The sequence below is a fragment of the Coenobita brevimanus genome, chromosome 98, assembly GCF_032717465.1.
Source record: "Coenobita brevimanus isolate Jiangsu-jjx chromosome 98, ASM3271746v2, whole genome shotgun sequence".
Taxonomy (NCBI): domain Eukaryota; kingdom Metazoa; phylum Arthropoda; class Malacostraca; order Decapoda; family Coenobitidae; genus Coenobita; species Coenobita brevimanus.
In genome coordinates, this window is record NC_137051.1 from 7,833,210 (window position 1) to 7,851,133 (window position 17,924).

Sequence of the window (17,924 nt, forward strand, 5' to 3'; positions counted from 1 at the left end):
TCTTGCCTCTTCTGACATGGAGAGGACTCTCCCTACGTGCTAAGGGGTCTTTGTATGCAGCATGTGTTAGGTGTGTAATGCTGTATGGTAGTGAGACCTGGGCAGTGAAGGAGGAAGATATTCGCTGGCTCAGACGTACAGAAATGACAATGATTAGGTGGATGTGCAGTGCGTCCCTGCGTCCAAGGCCTGGAGGGGCTGGGTTTACGATGGAAAAGTTGGGAGGTAGGATGGGACTGGAGTGTATTGGTGTTGTGATGAGGAGAGGTAGATTGAGGTGGTTTGGACATGTGGAGAAGATAGGGGATGATAATTGGGTGAGGAAGGTGAGAAGTGTTAATATTGGGGGTGGGGTTATGAGGGGTAGACCAAGAAAGACATGGGACGAGGTCATTAAGTGTGACCTCAGGGTTAAGGGATTGAACAGGGAGGCTGCAATGGATCGTGCAGCATTGAGAGCAGCCATTAGGTGACCAAGGTCAACACATGCAAGCATGTTGTAGCCTTTAAAAACGAAAACCAGGATTGCCACTAAGCCTCTTGAAGGTCCTCATTACCAATCAAGCAGAAACTTTTGACCTAAACAACACGTGAATAATTGCCACCCAGCATCATGCTAGGAATCACTTTCGGCACTCATTAAAAAAAAAAAAAGGCAGTGAAACTATTTTTGGAAACCATCAGTCACCAACAGTAAAGGAAAAAAAAAAAAAGCTTTAAAGAAGTTGTCAACCTGGAGTGACTGCGTATTTCTCACTGCTCAGATACACACGAATGAAGTAATCGTGAATAATAAATAAGTCAGCCAAGCAGTATAATTTGTATGACAAGTATAATTCACAAGAACTGAACTCACATAATGATCTTACCTAACTATTTATGTCAACACGTAGTGTCATCACATATCGTAAGATCCGAATTTTTTCAACCAAAGACCGTCAGTTCATAACAAAGATTAAGCACAAAGCCCATTTTTTTTTCACATTCATTGCACCAAAGGTGAAAACATGAATTTTACTGCTCCTTCATCATTAACTTCTTTTTTTCCAACAAAGACAAATATCCACATCATAAACACACACGACTTATTGTATCTCTCTGATCATTTGTATTTAAGCTCCCACACCGCATGCCACTTTGTCCAACAGTTTTACATTTTCATTTAGAATAAATGCTTTTCTTGTGTTCATAGCACTTTCAGGGTGCTTAGGCATAACTAAAGTTAGTTTGGAACCACATGCTCAGAGTTCTGAGAGGAAATAAGGAGCAAGGAAATAAGCAAATGAACTTCTCATCACAGCGAACTTCCACACAACACTGAGGCAGGCTGTGGCAGGTGGTATGGGACTTGGGTCATGTGGGTTGTGTTGGGTTGAGGAAGCCAATTAGTGACTGACAAAAGCATAACACGAGTTGTATCAGGAAATCCAATACCTAAATGCACCCATTTCCCACAGTTTCTCTTTCGCAATTGAGTGGTATTACCATGCTATTAAATAATTATGGGAAAAATTAAATGCCTGTGTTATTGTAAGATAGTTGTTTCTTTGTGTAAATCACAACTCTACTGTACAAGGATCCCTTAGCATGGAGGGAGAGCCCTAAACTTCATCCAGCCATTTCTTACCATAGAAACAGAGCTACTTTACAGCCCAGCTTCCACTACATAACATTCATTCATTCATTCATTCATTGCCAGACGCCATGTATCCCAAACGGGGTGGCCAAGGGCTTAGAGTTTATTGTTTTACAGGGAGGGGCACTAATCCTCCACCAACCCCACTTGACACGTAGGGAGAACGTTATGCCAACAGCATCTGGTGTTCCCAGGCAGTCACCCATCCAAGTACTAACCAGACCCAATGTTGCTTGCTCCTCCCTACACTCAAGAGACCCTCCAGCAAGATCAGTCCATTCATGCTGTCCTTGACACTGCATACACAAAATCAGCATTATTTCGCAGCCTACTTCTAATGGCGTTGCTCTCCTATCATCATCATCATCATTCGGACCTCCTTTCCCATTCTAGGGCAGGATGAGGAGTAGCAGTGTCAAGACAGCCCGAGTTTGCCCAGTTCAGTGGGTCACGCTTCCATTATACAGTTATGAAAAATAATCCTTCTCATGAAATTTTCATCATTTGTTAATGGGAGCTTTCCTGCAAGTTGGTCTCAACATGCTGTTATGGCATTAACACTGGAGAGCACAGGGAGACATGACACCCAATGATGTCATGTGTAAGCGATTGTTTTGATTAGCCACTGTGCCTCACCTGGCCTGTGCATGTTCTCACTGGCTCATCACCTCTCCTGAAACTCCTCAGAATAACAGACCTCTCCCTCAAAAAAAAAACACACACACACACACACACACACACACACACACACACACACACACACACACTTATGTAGAAACAAACCAAACTAATATAAATGTTCCGTACCAAACTTTTTTTTTTTTTTTTTTTTCTGAGTGTCAACCATATTAAAGGCAATTAGTAAAAAACTCATGTTGGATGTGAGGCCACTGTACTACCAATAAATGGATGCCTGATATTCTGACAAGCTAAGGTGCCCCTTGGATGTGACCCATTAAGGTTTAAATCCTACTGCTGAATGGAGCCTGTTGATTTGCGTAATATCAGTCAAGCAAACGGCTATACTCAGTTTTTCTTTATCGAGGCAAAGATGCATTTGACAGGTTGGTGATGATTGGCTGAATGCAGCATGTCCGAATAACATTGTTGTATCTCAGATAATTGCCTGTAATGTGAATAAAAAGTTATTTACTATCCCAAATACAAAGATGCTATTCACACTTGTTGCATTCAGTCAGTCATCACCAACCTGTCAGGTGCATCTTCACCTCAATAAAAAAAATGAGTAGTCACTCATGCCTTAACTCTATGGACTAAGTGGCTTAGCCCCGGTAGTAAAGGTTTGAATGTTGGACAGAGTGATGGATGTCTAACCTTGATAGTAAATGATTGGATGATGCATGGATGGATAAATGGATTATAATAGTTCTAAGAATCTCTCCATTTACTTGCACATTTGGTATGTATCAATTTGCTTGACACAAAACTGTGCACTTCTGAAAGTAGATTTCTTTTCACTTTTAGTAAATTGCAGAGCATCATTTACATGCATCAGTTTTCAAATGGCCCATTACTTATCTTTTATTAGCATTTTCCTACTGATTCTTCGTCATTGCATTTTCCTATCAGAATCCATCCGGGTAACTATGAATAACATTTTTACATTATCACATCATCATCATCATTATCATCATTTTTAGGGCACTTACAATGACTGACAACTGCCCTAATGATGATGATGGTGATTAGGATGATGATTACTTTTTTCTGCCAGAGGATGGGGTATCTCATTCCAGCATATTGAACTTCTTACTTAAACTGCCATCTGCTATATTTTTCAAACTACACTTGTAAAAGCTTCATTGCTGCAGTCATTCATTTTCCCTCCACTTCATCAGATGCAGTACTTTCCTTACTTTCTCCTTCAAATGGTTAAAATTTTTCTCATATCCATAAAACACATAATGATCATACAAGCTGTCTTTCCTGCATGCTTCCTATTTGCCTCACTACAAACAGTTGTTCCCTCATATCCCCTGCTTTCCAGTATTGACTAGCCACGCTCTTCATCATTCATCAGACATTCTGATATTGGTTGTACCCTCTAGTGGTTAGAGTTTGTTGGGGTAACAGTGCTGTGAGAATGCTCTTGTAAAAGCTTGGACATGCACAAAGCATTGATTATCATGAGGTGACAGGAGATTGTTTAATCATATAATGTCACTAAGGGGAGTGGTTGGTAATTTTCCATTGATTTTATTCAAGCTCTCTCACATGACATCAGAAATGGACTCCCATGGGAGATGTATGTTGATGACTTGGTATTGATTGCAGAGAATGAAAGGGAGGTCGAGGAAAGATTTAGATAATGGAGAGATGGAATGAGGTGCAAGGGTTTGAGAGTACATGCAGATAAAACAATAGTGATGATATTTGAGGCTGGTAACAATACTGTCAGAGCAGAGGGAGTGTGGCCATGTGCAGTTTTCCACAAGGATGTGGGAAGTTACTCCATTTTATGCAGGTTTGTGATAAGTGGGTGCATAAGAAATGTGTCAAGTGGGTACATAAGAGATGTGTTAGTATTAGAGGTAGACTGTGAAATAATAAAGAGTTAATGTGCAGTGTGTTGGAGAGAGCATGTAGAGACTGCATGATGTGGGATGATACTCCATCTTATGCAGGGTTTGTGATAAGTGGGTGCATAAGAAATGTGTCAAGTGGTTGCATAAGAGATGTGTTATTATTAGAGGTAGATTGCGAAATAATAAAGATTTAATGTGCAGTGTGTTGGAGAAAACATGTAGAGACTGCATGATATGAAAAGATTGATATTGCTTGATTTTTTTTTGGTGTGTGGAGATGTTCTGTTATTTAGAGGATATGTTATGTACTGGTTGTGGGGCTAGAGCTAGCACTGTGGTAAAGAGTGAGTGGAGGAAGTTCAGGGAGCTGTTGCCTCTCCCAACACTGAGAGGGCTCTTCCTCTGTGCTAAGGAATCTTTGTGTGTGGCATGTGTTAGGAGTGTAATGGTTTATGATAGTGAGACATGGTCAGTAAAGGAAGAGGATATTCGTTGGCTCAAGATATACAGAAATGATAAGATGGATGTGTTGTGCATCCTTGAATGTGAGAACTGGGGGACTAGGATTATAACTGAAGAGTTGAGAGGAAGGATTGGACTGGGATGCATTGGTGTTGTGATGAGGAAGGGTAGATTGGGATGATTTAGGCATGTTGAGAGGCTGGAGGATGATAATTGGGTGCAGAAGGTGAGAAGTGAGAATGTCAGGGGTAGGGTTGCAAGAGGCAGACCAAAAAGTCCTGGGATGAGGTCACAGAGTATGACCTCAGGGATAAGGGACTGAATAGTGAGGCTGCAAGAGGTTGAGCAGCATGGAGAGCCACCATTCAGTGATCAAGGCCAATGCATGCAAGCATAATGAAGCCTTCGTAATTGATATGATGAATTCAGTTGCCTGTCATCAGATGCTGTTAATGGTATTAATTTTATTTTGTTCAGCAGACCTCCTGCTTGACGGGTGTTGTTGTCACTGTGGTTATACCCTTAATTTTTTGTTCCATTGACTCCCCCCCCCCCTTCTTTTTTTTTTAGTAAGCAAATGTAAGTTGCAGTGCCCATGAAGTAGGTAGCTGATGGTCTGCATTAATTAGTCAGCTTACTGAACTTGTTGAAATGTGTAGAAAGAATGACAGTTGTACTTGGCATCTGAGGAGGTTGAGGAAATTTTTCATTTCACAGCCACACATGACATGTTTCTCATTACACCATAAGAGTAAAGACAAGATACATTGGCATGATTATAGTATGTGTGTTAATTGCACTTAAATATTTGGTGTAAGTAGTGTACCTCTGCTTACTTAAAGTTATGCTGTTTCATTCCAACAGTGAGCACAGCACCCAAGCACTATGCTGGGCCTGACCCTAATGCCAAGATGTCCAAAAACAAGAAGAAGAAGTTGAAAAAGAAACAGAAGCAAAAACAGGCACTCCTTGAGAACCAGATGAAGGAGCTGGAAGAGATGGAGGAGAAAGAGGCCAGACAGGCACTTGAAGCTTGTGACATCACAACACCCAATGCTTCAGGTTAGTGAGATGGGTGGAAAATTGAGTGATAAAATGACATGATAGAATCGACAGAGATTTTTCTTGTAAGTTTTTCAGTGGGTTGTACTCATTTCACTTAAGTTTGTTATCATTTGCTTGGTACATACTCATATTTGTCACTTTGACAAATATATGGTGTGGCGTGGCTTGTAGATATTTTGTTTGAAAAGTCTTAAGCAGGCAGCTCTACTTAAACAATTTTTGAGACCTGGGAAAACTTCACTTAAACAAGAACCTTGTAAGTCAAAGCATTACCCTATATATATATATATATATATATATATATATATATACCGGTATATATATATATATATAATATATATATATATATATATATATATATATATATATATATATACCGGTATATATGGAGCCTCTGTGGTACAGTGGTAAAGTGTGCGTTTTCGTACACTGAAGAACGAGGGTTCGCGCCCCGCCAGGGTAATAAACATTGGGAGCGTTCTTCATGCCACGTACTGCATTGCCGGACACAAGGGGTGCTGTGGTTGAACCAGTGTCGCATACTGTAAAGTATGTTTGCACCCAGTCGGAATGCGCAGGCCGATTACACTTGGTTCACAGACTACACACACATCCAAAGCCACTCCAACACAACAATTACACTTACAAGCACTTCTCACCCTACATACAGTCTCTACCAGACAGCCTAAGCCACTTGGTAGAGATACATTGGCTGTATCGTCCCGACTTCGGTAGGGATAGGCTGGTCCTGCAGTGGATACTCAAACGGCTGATGAGATGAGATGATATATATATATATATATATATATATATATATATATATATATATATATATATATATATATATACAGTATATATATTTATATTTATATTTTTGGCGCCTGGTGGTTTGGTGGGTAATTGTGGCTCTCCAATCGGATTGAGCCGGTGATGGTTTATATCCAAGGGGTGGTTGGGTTATTGCTCACGTAATGCCACTCAGGGATGAGTGAGGCTGGTCACTCTCATCTTAAATGTCAGGACCAACTTGCCTAGCCCCGGGCTCCTATGCTTCTCATGAGGCAACGTAGGATTGGATGATGGATGAATGGATGGATAAAAATATATATATATATATATACATGTATATATATATATATATATATACATATATGTGTTATCATCATCATCATCATCATCCAGACTTCCCTTCCCACCCCAGGGCAAGGTGAGGAGCAGCAGTGTCGAGACAGCCCAAATTTGCCCAATCCAATGTGCCACGCTTCCATTCACTCACCATTGAAGCCCCCGGAATCCTGGCTTTATCTGTCTATCTGTCTATCTCTCTGGAATGTGAGAACGCTAAATCATGATGGTAAAATCGATGAGTTAGTGAAGGTTTTTCAAAATTACGGACTTGATATTTGTGCTCTGACAGAAACTAGATTAACTGGAGTCGATAAGTTGGATTTGGAGGATGGTATACGTTTATTGATATCTGGTCGACAGGACGGAATGCATTATCAGGGAGTAGGATTGTTGCTGGGTTGTAAGGCAAATAAGGCTTTATGTGAGTGTGATCCTATAGATGAGCGATTGTTATACGCACGGTTTAAATCAAATCATGGCAACATCAGTCTGTTTGTGTGTTATGCACCTACTAATGATGCACTCGATGAAAGAAAAGACACATTTTATGAAAAGTTGCAAGAAGGAGTAGGAAGGGTACCTAGACATGATGTTTTGATCTGCGTTGGAGACTTTAATGCAGTAATGGGCTGTTCAAATGAGGGATTTGAGGCATGTATGGGTAAGATGGGAGTTGGTAGTAGGATGAGTGAAAACGGAGTGAGGTTTGGAAGCTTCTGTCTAGCAAATGACTTAGTCATCGGGGGCACACTCTTTCAGCATTGCAATATACACAAGACAACTTGGGTGTCACCGTGTGGAAAATATAAAAATCAGATTGATCACATCGCTATCAGTAGGAGGCATATTAGTTCTCTGCTAGATGTTCATGTTAAACGGGGAGCGGATATTGGTAGTGACCATCAACTCAGCATTGCAAAAATAAGGTTTAAACTTAAAAATCAGAAGAAGGAAAAATCTGGTGTTGGTAGATACGATATTGTTAAGCTTAGAAGGGAAGGAGAAGAAAAGGAGGAATTCAGATTAGAATGCAGAAATAGGTTTTTGGTGTTGGAAACGTTGGAAGAGGGGGAGAGAAGTGTAGATGAGATGTGGGAGGATGTGAACAAAGTTTTGCATGAGACTGCTAAATGTACGATTGGAAGGAGACATAGCTTCAGGAGAAAGAAATGGATATCAGAGGAAACGTGGGATATGATAAAAAAGAGAGGTGAGGCTAAATTGAGGAGTGAGATGCAATGCGTTGATGAACAAGAGATTGAATTAGCAAGAGCTGCGTACTGGAGTTTGAATTCAGAAGTAAGAAGGTTAGCTAGGAGAGATAAAAGAAGATGTGTGGATGAAAAGGTTGCAGAGACTGAAATCTTAATAAACAAAAATGATGGACAGAGTCAAAGAATAGCATATGAATCGATTAGAGAACTGAGTGGTAATGCAGGTAAACGCAAGGAAATACCAGTTAGAGACAGGGAAGGAAATTTATTGACCAAAGATGGAGATATTAAAAATAGATGGAAAGAGCATTTTGAGACAGTTCTTAATAGACCAATACCACCAGAAGAGGATATACCGTCTGCTCAGGAAGATTTAAATATAGAAACAGGAGAGTTGAGGCTTGCAGAAGTGGAGAAAGCAGTAAAACAGTTAAAGAATGATAAGGCACCATGGGAGGATGGTTTATTTCCGGAAATGTTGAAAGTGAAGGGGGATAGATTAATAATGATCTTGACCAAGCTATTCAATAAGATATGGGTGACGGGGTTACTACCATCAGTTTGGAAGAATGGTGTAATTGTTAAAGTTCCGAAGAAGGGAGACCTGAGTGAATGTGGTAATTGGAGGGGAATCTCTTTGTCACCGATAGCTTTGAAAGTTTTCAGTAGAGTGTTGTTAAATAGGTTGGAGCCAGTGGTTGAGGGTATTCTGAGGGATGAACAGGCTGGTTTTAGAAAGGGACGTGGTTGCAATGATCAGATCTTTATAGTTAGGCATTTGATGCAGCAAGTTAATGAAATGAGAGTGCCGTTAAGTCTTTGTTTTGTTGATTTTGAAAAGGCTTTTGATAGTGTTTCGAGAGAGACTATGGGGAAGATCATGAGACATTATGGAATACCAGAGGAGTTTGTGAGGGTCATTATGAACATGCATGGGGACACATTTTGTAAAGTGATGGTTGATGGTTGTCTGAGTGATTCGTTTGAAGTCAAGTCCGGAGTAATTCAAGGTGGTGTTCTATCGCCTTTACTATTTATATTGGTCATTAATTACATTATGAAACGCGTTGGAACAGAAACCGGTGCAGGTATACTTTGGGGAGAGAACAGGAAACTTTTGGATTTAGATTATGCAGATGATATAGTTTTGATTTGTGATGGGCCAGAAGAGATGCAGAGAGTGTTGGACTGTTTGGTGAGTGAAGGTCACAAGGTGGGTTTGGTTATTAATTGTGGAAAAACTGAAATAATCAATATGAATATGGAAAATGCGCAGGAATGTGTAATTGGAGGTATGGTTGTAAAGCAAGTTGATAGGTTTAAATATTTAGGTACTTATTTAGCCAAGGATGGTTCTTTGAACTTTGAATTCGAGGAAAGGTTAAAGAAGGCTAATCAGGCAATGGGAATGCTTAAAAATATTTGGAATAATAACAATTTCTCTGTGCATACAAAAATCAAACTTTATAAGGTAATGGTTAGGAGTATCTTAATTTATGGACACGAGTCTTGGTACAGCACAGTGACTATGGAAAATAAATTCTTGGTGTTTGAAAATAAAGCACTTAGAAGAATATTAGGAGTTAAGTGATGGGAAAGGATACCAAATAGTAGAATTAGAGAAATAACGGGAGTGCAGCCGATCGATGAATATGTTAGATTCTCACGATGGAAGTGGCTAGAACATGTGTATAGGAGACAGGGAATAGTACGAGGTACACCAGGGTGGGTGGCACTTGGTAGGAGAGGTAGAGGAAGGCCAAAAGAGACGTGGGTGAGGACAATGAGACGGGAAGCTGGAGATGAGTGTTGGGGAGATCTTGAGGAGTTAGCACAAGATAGGATGTGGTGGTGTGAGTTCATCGAGGCCCTATGCATCCCCGAGGGTGCCACAGGAAATGATTGATTGATTGATTGATATATATATATTTACAGTATTTATTTATTTATTTATTTATTTAAACACATGGTCCCAATTAACATGCCTTTATGGTGGATGTGCGAGCATGCACTATTTGATATCGCAGTAATTGATACACATAACATATGGGGAAAAATTCATTTGGTGGATGACTCCAACTTTAGGGGATAACTTCTGAATACTGATAGTTACCCTAGCACTAAATACAGTAGTACGAGAGTATATTGGTTTTCACTCAGTAATATAGGCAATATATGCATTGTTTCACTCACCAAACACATCAACATACCTGACCTTTTTTGGCGACATTACCTGATCATCATTTCTGACTGTTTCTTCCTCTAATGCTACGTAAACTTTGTCCTCCACATTGTCATCGATTGAGGAATCACTCTGGCCTTGAATTTCGTACAGTGGCACGACATGTCTTTACTGGCCAGGTCACTGGTAACAGGTGAATTGCCAAGACAATGGCGTGCGGAGGAGGGGAGGTCATGCGGGGTAAGGCATTGACCCTGCCTAGCATCTTGTAGAGGAAGGTGTCCCGTGTATACGTACCAAAAATAACGTGCAAAATTTGAAAATTTTGCAAATTAGGGACCTTGCAATTGCTGTGCGTTTATATATATCAACAAGAGTCACAGTGACAACACGTGTGGACATACATATACGTCAACGGGAGTCGGCGGGTTAAAGATGACTGGTTTTCCGTGTTTTGATGGGCTGTTTCCAAGAGCGCGCCACTTACAGTGACCTTGGACTCGCTGGCTAGTGTTGGCAGCTCTGATTGGAGTGGTGTTGATAACACTGCCTGGGCTTCCTTCGAGGAAAACTGGAATTTTCCACTCAATCTTCGATTTTTCCTTACTCACTGTTGTAAGGATGAGTCATCACCCTGTTCATGTGGCTCCCCATGGGGTTTTCTGCCTGTTTCATAGTGCCACTATGCCCCTTGGGTGTGTGGGAAAAGAATAGCTCTTTGATTTTCTGTACTTACTTTATGCATCAGATACAATAATTTCCCTCTACTACATCACTTATACTTGCACTTGACCACGATTACAGGTAATTGCACTTTGAGAAGTAAATGCTGTGACTGTTTCATGCAGTATGGCTGAGTATGATGTAATTACTTGTACTAAAATTGTGACTATTTGTACTAATCAGGGGTGTTGTGAAAATATTACTAATGTTATACACAACTTACATTTTTTGTACTTCACATCACAGGTATGCTTATTCTCACATATTCACGATTATTTTCTGAGTGATGAGGGAAAAAATTTAGTTACTGTATAGCCAACCAGGTCATTCTCTTTCTTGCCCGCTCACTCAGGGTTTTCTTTCATGTAGTAGGTAGGGTTACTTAAGGTATTTCCAATCATTGTTTCACAAATAACCATAAACAGTAACATTTATTGCATTGCACTTGTAAAACTTATTATAAAACACTTATCATAACATTTACTAGATATAACTTATAATATCTTACATTTCACTTATGTATAAAAAATAACACACTTGTGTATACTTGTTTACTATTTACAATTTCCCAAACACCTGCTCAGTACTCACACTTGGAGTGCTACTCGCTAAAACATTTAGGGCATAGGGGGACCGTGCACTCCGCACATTGGTATGCTGACTCTTTTCATGCAGGGGGACTGCATTAGGTGGTGTTGCAGATGTGGCACCACCTGTACACTTGATGACCTGCAGTGGTACGGCCAATCTCTACCAGTCTGTGCCATTGCAGATAGTCAGCACAGCTTAGCCTGTCAACTGTAGGCATTGCATCCCCCGCCACACACCTGGCACCTGTGCAGTTGAATACTTTTCAAGGAGTTCGGGTGCAAGCTGTCTCTCAAACTCTCATAGAGAGAGAGGTTTCTTGACAACCTCCTTGAACAGTATGAAACTGTTCAGGACGACGATATCAAGGTGTAAAAACGCCTTCTCGTTCCACCAGCAGGACTTACGAAGGCAATCAACCTCACCAATCTCCGTGTCTGACTTATCAAAAAGCCGCATGTTGATATTTTAGTCATTGATAGTATCAGGCTTGAACACGGGTTCCCCAGTCCTGTAGTCTGTCTTTCCTGTTTCCTCAAACACACCCTTGTGTACTGTTTACAACATGTTAACCTGTATCTTGTCATGCCAGAGAAGGGCTAATATGTTGTCACATTTCTTGGTAAGGAGGGCACCTGTCTCTGTATTTGCTGGGAATTCAGGGAATTTTTTTCTGTTTGCCCAGACACTTCCACAGGTCCCAGTACCGTGTTCAAGCAAATACTTGGTCAGTGCTGGGGCTGTGTAATAATTATTGGTTTACAGAATGTGGTGCTTGTTGAAATATCTTTCCATCAGCACTTTCACGACTGATGCCGAGGAACCGTGAGGATTATCACTAGGTATATCAACATCCGTAGCCGAATAAACTATCGCATCAAGCACATATCCAGTTTTGCAGTCACAAAGGACAAAGAATTTTAGTACAAAGCAGTGATGCTTGGATGGTACATACTGAATGAATGCCAACCTGCCCCGGAATAACACCAACAACTCGTCAATAACCACTTTCTGAAACAGACGGAAAACCCTGGAAAATGACTCTTTGAGCATGGTCAGGATAGGTGTAATTTTCCATAACCTGTCATTCGGTGCAGGCCCATAATTCTGTTGAAGTGGAGGAACTGTAAGATTGCCAGCTATCTGTCACGGGCCCTATATTTACCGGAGACAGGTATGCCCATGAGTTCATCAACCTACCAATAGTCATGGAGCACATGTTTTCTTACGTGTGCCATCAGCATTGTCAGGGCTAGCCAAACAAACAACTCCCCCACCTCCACAGGTATCCAGTCCCTTATATGCTTGCTTTCGCTGGCAGCCACATCCAGCCACCGCACACTCATAGCCTGGTGGAAATGAATTTCCTCCACCAGGTACTGCATTATGGCAGTGGTAAATATTGCCCTAAAAATATTTCTTATAGTTCAGGGCCTGGGGGGAAGCTGATCCTCCTGAACACCTGCCCCATCCTTATCAGCAACAGGCACAGAGGGCTCAAGTCTGCTCCTTCCTCCCACACAAAGGTATCAAATCTGCCGACACCTGGTAGAATAGGCCGTTTTCCATGGCCAGCACATCTTTTCTGAGTGCATGCACACCCACGGGCAGGGGGTGCGGGGGAAGGAGAGGGAGAGGTGTGGGAGGTGGGGGAGTATAAGGGTGATGACTCACCTGACGTGGGGCTTCCCTGGGGAGACGCTGCCTGCTGAGTCACACCATGTGGGGCCCATGTGGAAAATTCCACTCCTAAAGAGCCCAGTTGTGTTGATTTGGCCCTCAGAGTAGTAGGCTGAGGTGACATTGGACGTTTGAGGACAAAACGGTGGCAAGCAGGCTGCAAGAGCGGTGGTGAAACAGCATGTCTGTGTTTTTTCCCAGATGACCGCCAACTCCACGCTCACCTGCCTGGTATGCTGGGCCATTAACCTCTTCTTCAGTGAATTCGTCACTGTTGAAGGCCCTGCCCTCCACTGCAACAGTTTGAGAGCCTTTTCAGGCATCTGAAAGCAGGAAGGGACTGAAGGACGAGAGAGTTCACTCTCGACGTGATAACTTTTTCTCTCTTCTGAAGAAGTACTTCCACTGAGAGTACATGAGGACAGTGTATCGTCCAAGGCATGATCATTGGCACTGTTACTGAGCCCTTTCTCCGGTGGTAAGGGCAGAACTTTCTCAAGGGTCAATGATGCAATCGGCCCTGTGCATGGGGGAGTGGAATTGGATGAGGAGGATGAGGAAGACATCACTCTCCATTCTACCAGTGCCATGTACAGACTGAGCTGCATGTCGGTGGGGTACCTAGGGTACCTACCAATCCTGTGGTTGTCATTGAAAATGGTCGCGGGTTCAAAGTGTGGCGGGAATACGCATGTGGCTATACACGTCAGTTGATGCATAGGGGTTAAGGTAAGTTCATGTGTAGTGTATCATTAAATACATTAAACATAAGTTGCTTATTAAATGTTTAGTGCTTAAGGTTGACCAATAATACTTGCTAAACACTGTGAATGCATTGGGGTGGCTGGCCATGATTGCTAGATACTTTTTGGCAGGTTTTTCTGGTCATCCAGTAGTTTCTGCTCTTTCAGCACCTGCTTGGTCCTGAAGTTGCTGAATGATAGGACTTTTACTGTATTTGATGATGTTTTTCATAATGAGTTAAGGAGGCAGAGTTATGCAGATTCCACTTATTCAGTACATGGAATGGCAAGTTAACACCTTAGCTGTATAGCTAGGGTATCTACTCTATATTAGAATACTTTTTTTTTTTTTTTTTTTCCAGAAATACTCCCTGCTTTTGTATGCGACAGTTAGCTGCTTTAGATTTGAAAATGTTTGCATGTTTTTTTAATAAAAAGTACTCAGCTTCATGCAACTTGGCGTATAACAGTTTAAGCAGAATGGGATGAAAATGGGATGTGTGATTTCAAACTCATGTAAGTGATGATTTAGTCTTATTAAAAAAAAAAAAAATCCTCTTATCTCATCATAAATATTTGATGTTCATTCTTCCCTTGTCCAGTGCTGAGCAATGACTCCAGTATAGAAGAACCATGTGCAGAGCCCCAAACCAATGGGCAGCAGCAACAACTGGAGAAGCAGAAGAGTCTGGAGGAAACAGTTCCCATACAATTGCAACCAGATCAGCCTCAGCCATCACCTGTTCCTCAGCTGCAGGAGCCAGAGATGACCAGCCTGAGCCAGTCTCACCCTCAGCTGCATCCTATGTCCACCCCTCCTCCCCAGCATCATCCCATGTCAACCCCACCACCCTCGCAGCACCACCCCTGTCTCATCACTCCCAGCCTAACACTTGAAGAGGAGGCTCAGCAAAAACTTGGTAGGTGATGGACATACTTGATGTTTAGTTGTTTTGAGTGTGTGTGTGTTTTTTTTTTTTTTTTTTTTTTTTTTTTTTTAATAAAGTTATTGTAGAATTCAAGCACCATTTGGTTAGAGGTGATTTTGACTCAGAAAAAATAAGCTTTGTTGAGGACTGTTTTGCTTTCTTTAACAATGCATTTTCTGTTTCCTTTTAGTGAGGATTTATTTTTTATTATCACATTTTCTGCTCCCCCCTTTGTTGACAGTGTTCTCCAGGTTAATTTTTAATTGTTAACTAGTTTGATGGGCAACTTCTTATGATACACTTAAGGAACCATACTGTACATCTTTTCAACAAGCCCAGTCCAGTTGTTTATTGCAGTATTGCAAACCATTAAGCACATTAATTTGCATAATGTTTGCTTTCCCCTCCCATGGCTGCTCCCCCCTTTGTTGAGAATGTTCTCCAGGTTGATTTTTAGCTGTTAACTAGTTTGATGGGCAAATTCTTGTGATGCCCTTAAGGAACCATACTGTAAATCTTTTCAATAAGCCCAATCCAGTTGTTAATTACAGTATTGCAAACCATCAGGCACATTAGCTTGCATTATGTTTGCTTTCCCCTCCTTTGACAGGTAAGACCCATACCATAGTATCCCTCCCAAAGAAAATGTTGTACCCAACCTCCTTACTACTCCTCATCATAAATTTTTATCTATCTATCTATTGCCAGACACCTTAATCCGGTAAGGGGTGGCCACAAACAAATCGCCTCCATGTTGCCCTGTTCCCAGCTCTCACCCCCCTCTCTCATATACCTTACCACTCCATCCCTCCATCTCATCCTTGGCCTCGACCTTACTCATGTACACTTTCCTCATCAGTCTGTCACTCTCCATCCTCTCCATGTGGCCATAAATTTATTGCTTAGTTATTTATTTCCTCTCCTGTTAGTTTAGGTCATAACAACCCTGCATTCCAGCACTTGTTGTGAAAACAGTTTCTTAACACCTGTAAGACAGAAGGTAAACTAAATTCTTCAGGTTTACATTCTTAACCCCTAGGGTGCACAATTCTATCATCCGAACCTTCTTGAAAATATGTACTGTATATGGAGCTGATTTTTCAACTTTTGCAGAAGTAAAAAATGTTATGCCCAAGTTTTGGAGCTTGAATTTACACACCTTATGCCAAAACCAAAGCATTTTAGACCAACTGGTTCGTTAGCTATAGCCCGTCAAAATTGAAAAAAGTTACCCTTCCAGGCAGCGTGACTCTTGTTTTCTTTGTGCTCCCACTCTATTCCTCCCTCATTCCTCCCCTCCCATGACCTTCTTCCACTCCTATCACTCCCCGTCTCTTCCTCCTCTCCCCCTCTCTCCCTCCCCCCCTCTCCTTCAGAAATATCCAGCTCATTATTATTATTTTTTTTTTTCCAAACAATAGCATGCAAAATAATTATGTCGGTGTTCCTCACTTACTTCCAACCCCCTTCCACCCCAACACTTTTCCCCTCCCCACCTTCCCTCCCCCCATCCCCTTCCCTCATAGCTGTGGAACTGTCCAAATAAAAAAAAATAAAAAAAAAATAAGCAAAAGCATGCAAAATCATTTTCTTTGTGTTACTCACACACTCCAGCATCCACTCCCCCTCACCCCTTTCCCTTCACCTCTCCTCCCCCTCCCCTCCCCTCAGAGCTGTCAAATCAAGTATCTATAAGAATTTCAAGAGAGAGAAAAAAGCTAAAGCATGCAAAATAATGATAAGCGTATGCAAAAAACCTTTGGAAGGTACTTAATGGTGCACGTAACATGCTTTTCCCACCAAAAAAAACATGCAAAAAACATGGAAATTCTTTTAAAAAAACATGAAAAAACATACATTCTATGTTTCGTGCATTGGTGTATACAATTACACAGACAGTAATCTGGAAATGAATGAAAACACGTGACATGAATAGTAACAATGATGTAAAATACTTTAGGCGGGGGAGGGGGGGGGAGTTGTAAGCATATGGCATACTACAGGGGGTGGAGGATGGGAGTGGGGTGGGGAGAGGCCTGGAGGGGTCGTACACGGGTATAGAGGTGGGAGACATAGTCACCAGACAAAGAGGACAGGCAAGGGTGTGGAGGGTGGGTAAGGGAGATAAAACCCTCCCCAGGGAGACATGGAGGGGGGGGAAAGGGGGCGAACCACAGCGGCGTGATGGAGGATGTTGGGGAGGGTGAGGGAGGGAGCAGGAGGCAGTCAGAGGTGAGGGAGGGGGAGAGGGAACAAAGGTAGTGGGGTAGATGGGTGACGCGAGGGGGCCGTGGGAGCACCCCCCCCCACCATGGGTACGGGCCTGGATCATCCTTCCCACCTATTCAGCACTAAGTTCTGATTGGTTGGAAGGGATATATGTCACAGTCGGGATGGAGCATGTTGTCCCAAGTTTTTCCATGAAGTCCCTCTATCGCCCACATTAGGAATCTTGTGAAATCCTGAAAAAGGATCAGTCGACCCGATTAGCACCAGAAGGATTAATAAGAAAAAAAAATGCTTTATCTTTTGTAACATTGAGAAATTTGGTTAGTATAATGATGGTTTTAAAATTATTTCCCTGTCTTGATAGAGAAGTTAGGAACTGTCCAGAAGAAGCCTATGTAAATATAATGTCAGAGGAGCTGGAAGATGGTAAAAGCTTCAAAGATGATGTAATTAGACTTAAACATGTAACAACATTCATTGCAACTTTGGTTATCCAACCATCCATCCATCATCCAATCCTATGCTGCCCCATGAGGAGTGTAGGAGTCCGGGGCTAGGCAAGTTGGTCCTGGCGTTCAGGATGAGAGTGACCAGCCTCACTCATCCCTGAGTGGCATTACGTGAGCAATAAACCCTAGCCACCTCTTGGATATAAACCTACACAGGCTCAATCCGATTGGAGCACTTTAATTACCCACTAAACCACCAGGTGCCATTATTTGGTTTTATGTTACCACCCAGCATAGTAAATGGTTTCCTGGTGTACAGGAAACCAATTGGCTTGTCACTTAATGTAGAG

General features: G+C 41.7%; 1 protein-coding gene across 2 annotated transcripts in view; it reads left to right on the forward strand.

The window, feature by feature from the left end:
* LOC145414086 (uncharacterized) overlaps nucleotides 1-17,924 on the forward strand; it is a 182,417-nt gene that overhangs the window by 146,808 nt on the left and 17,685 nt on the right. For both annotated transcript variants that reach the window (XM_080283647.1, XM_080283648.1), the window contains exons 7-8: nucleotides 5,509-5,706; nucleotides 14,570-14,887. In XM_080283647.1, coding sequence (XP_080139773.1) covers nucleotides 5,509-5,706; nucleotides 14,570-14,887 — 516 coding nt within the window. The remainder of the gene's footprint in view (nucleotides 1-5,508; nucleotides 5,707-14,569; nucleotides 14,888-17,924) is intronic.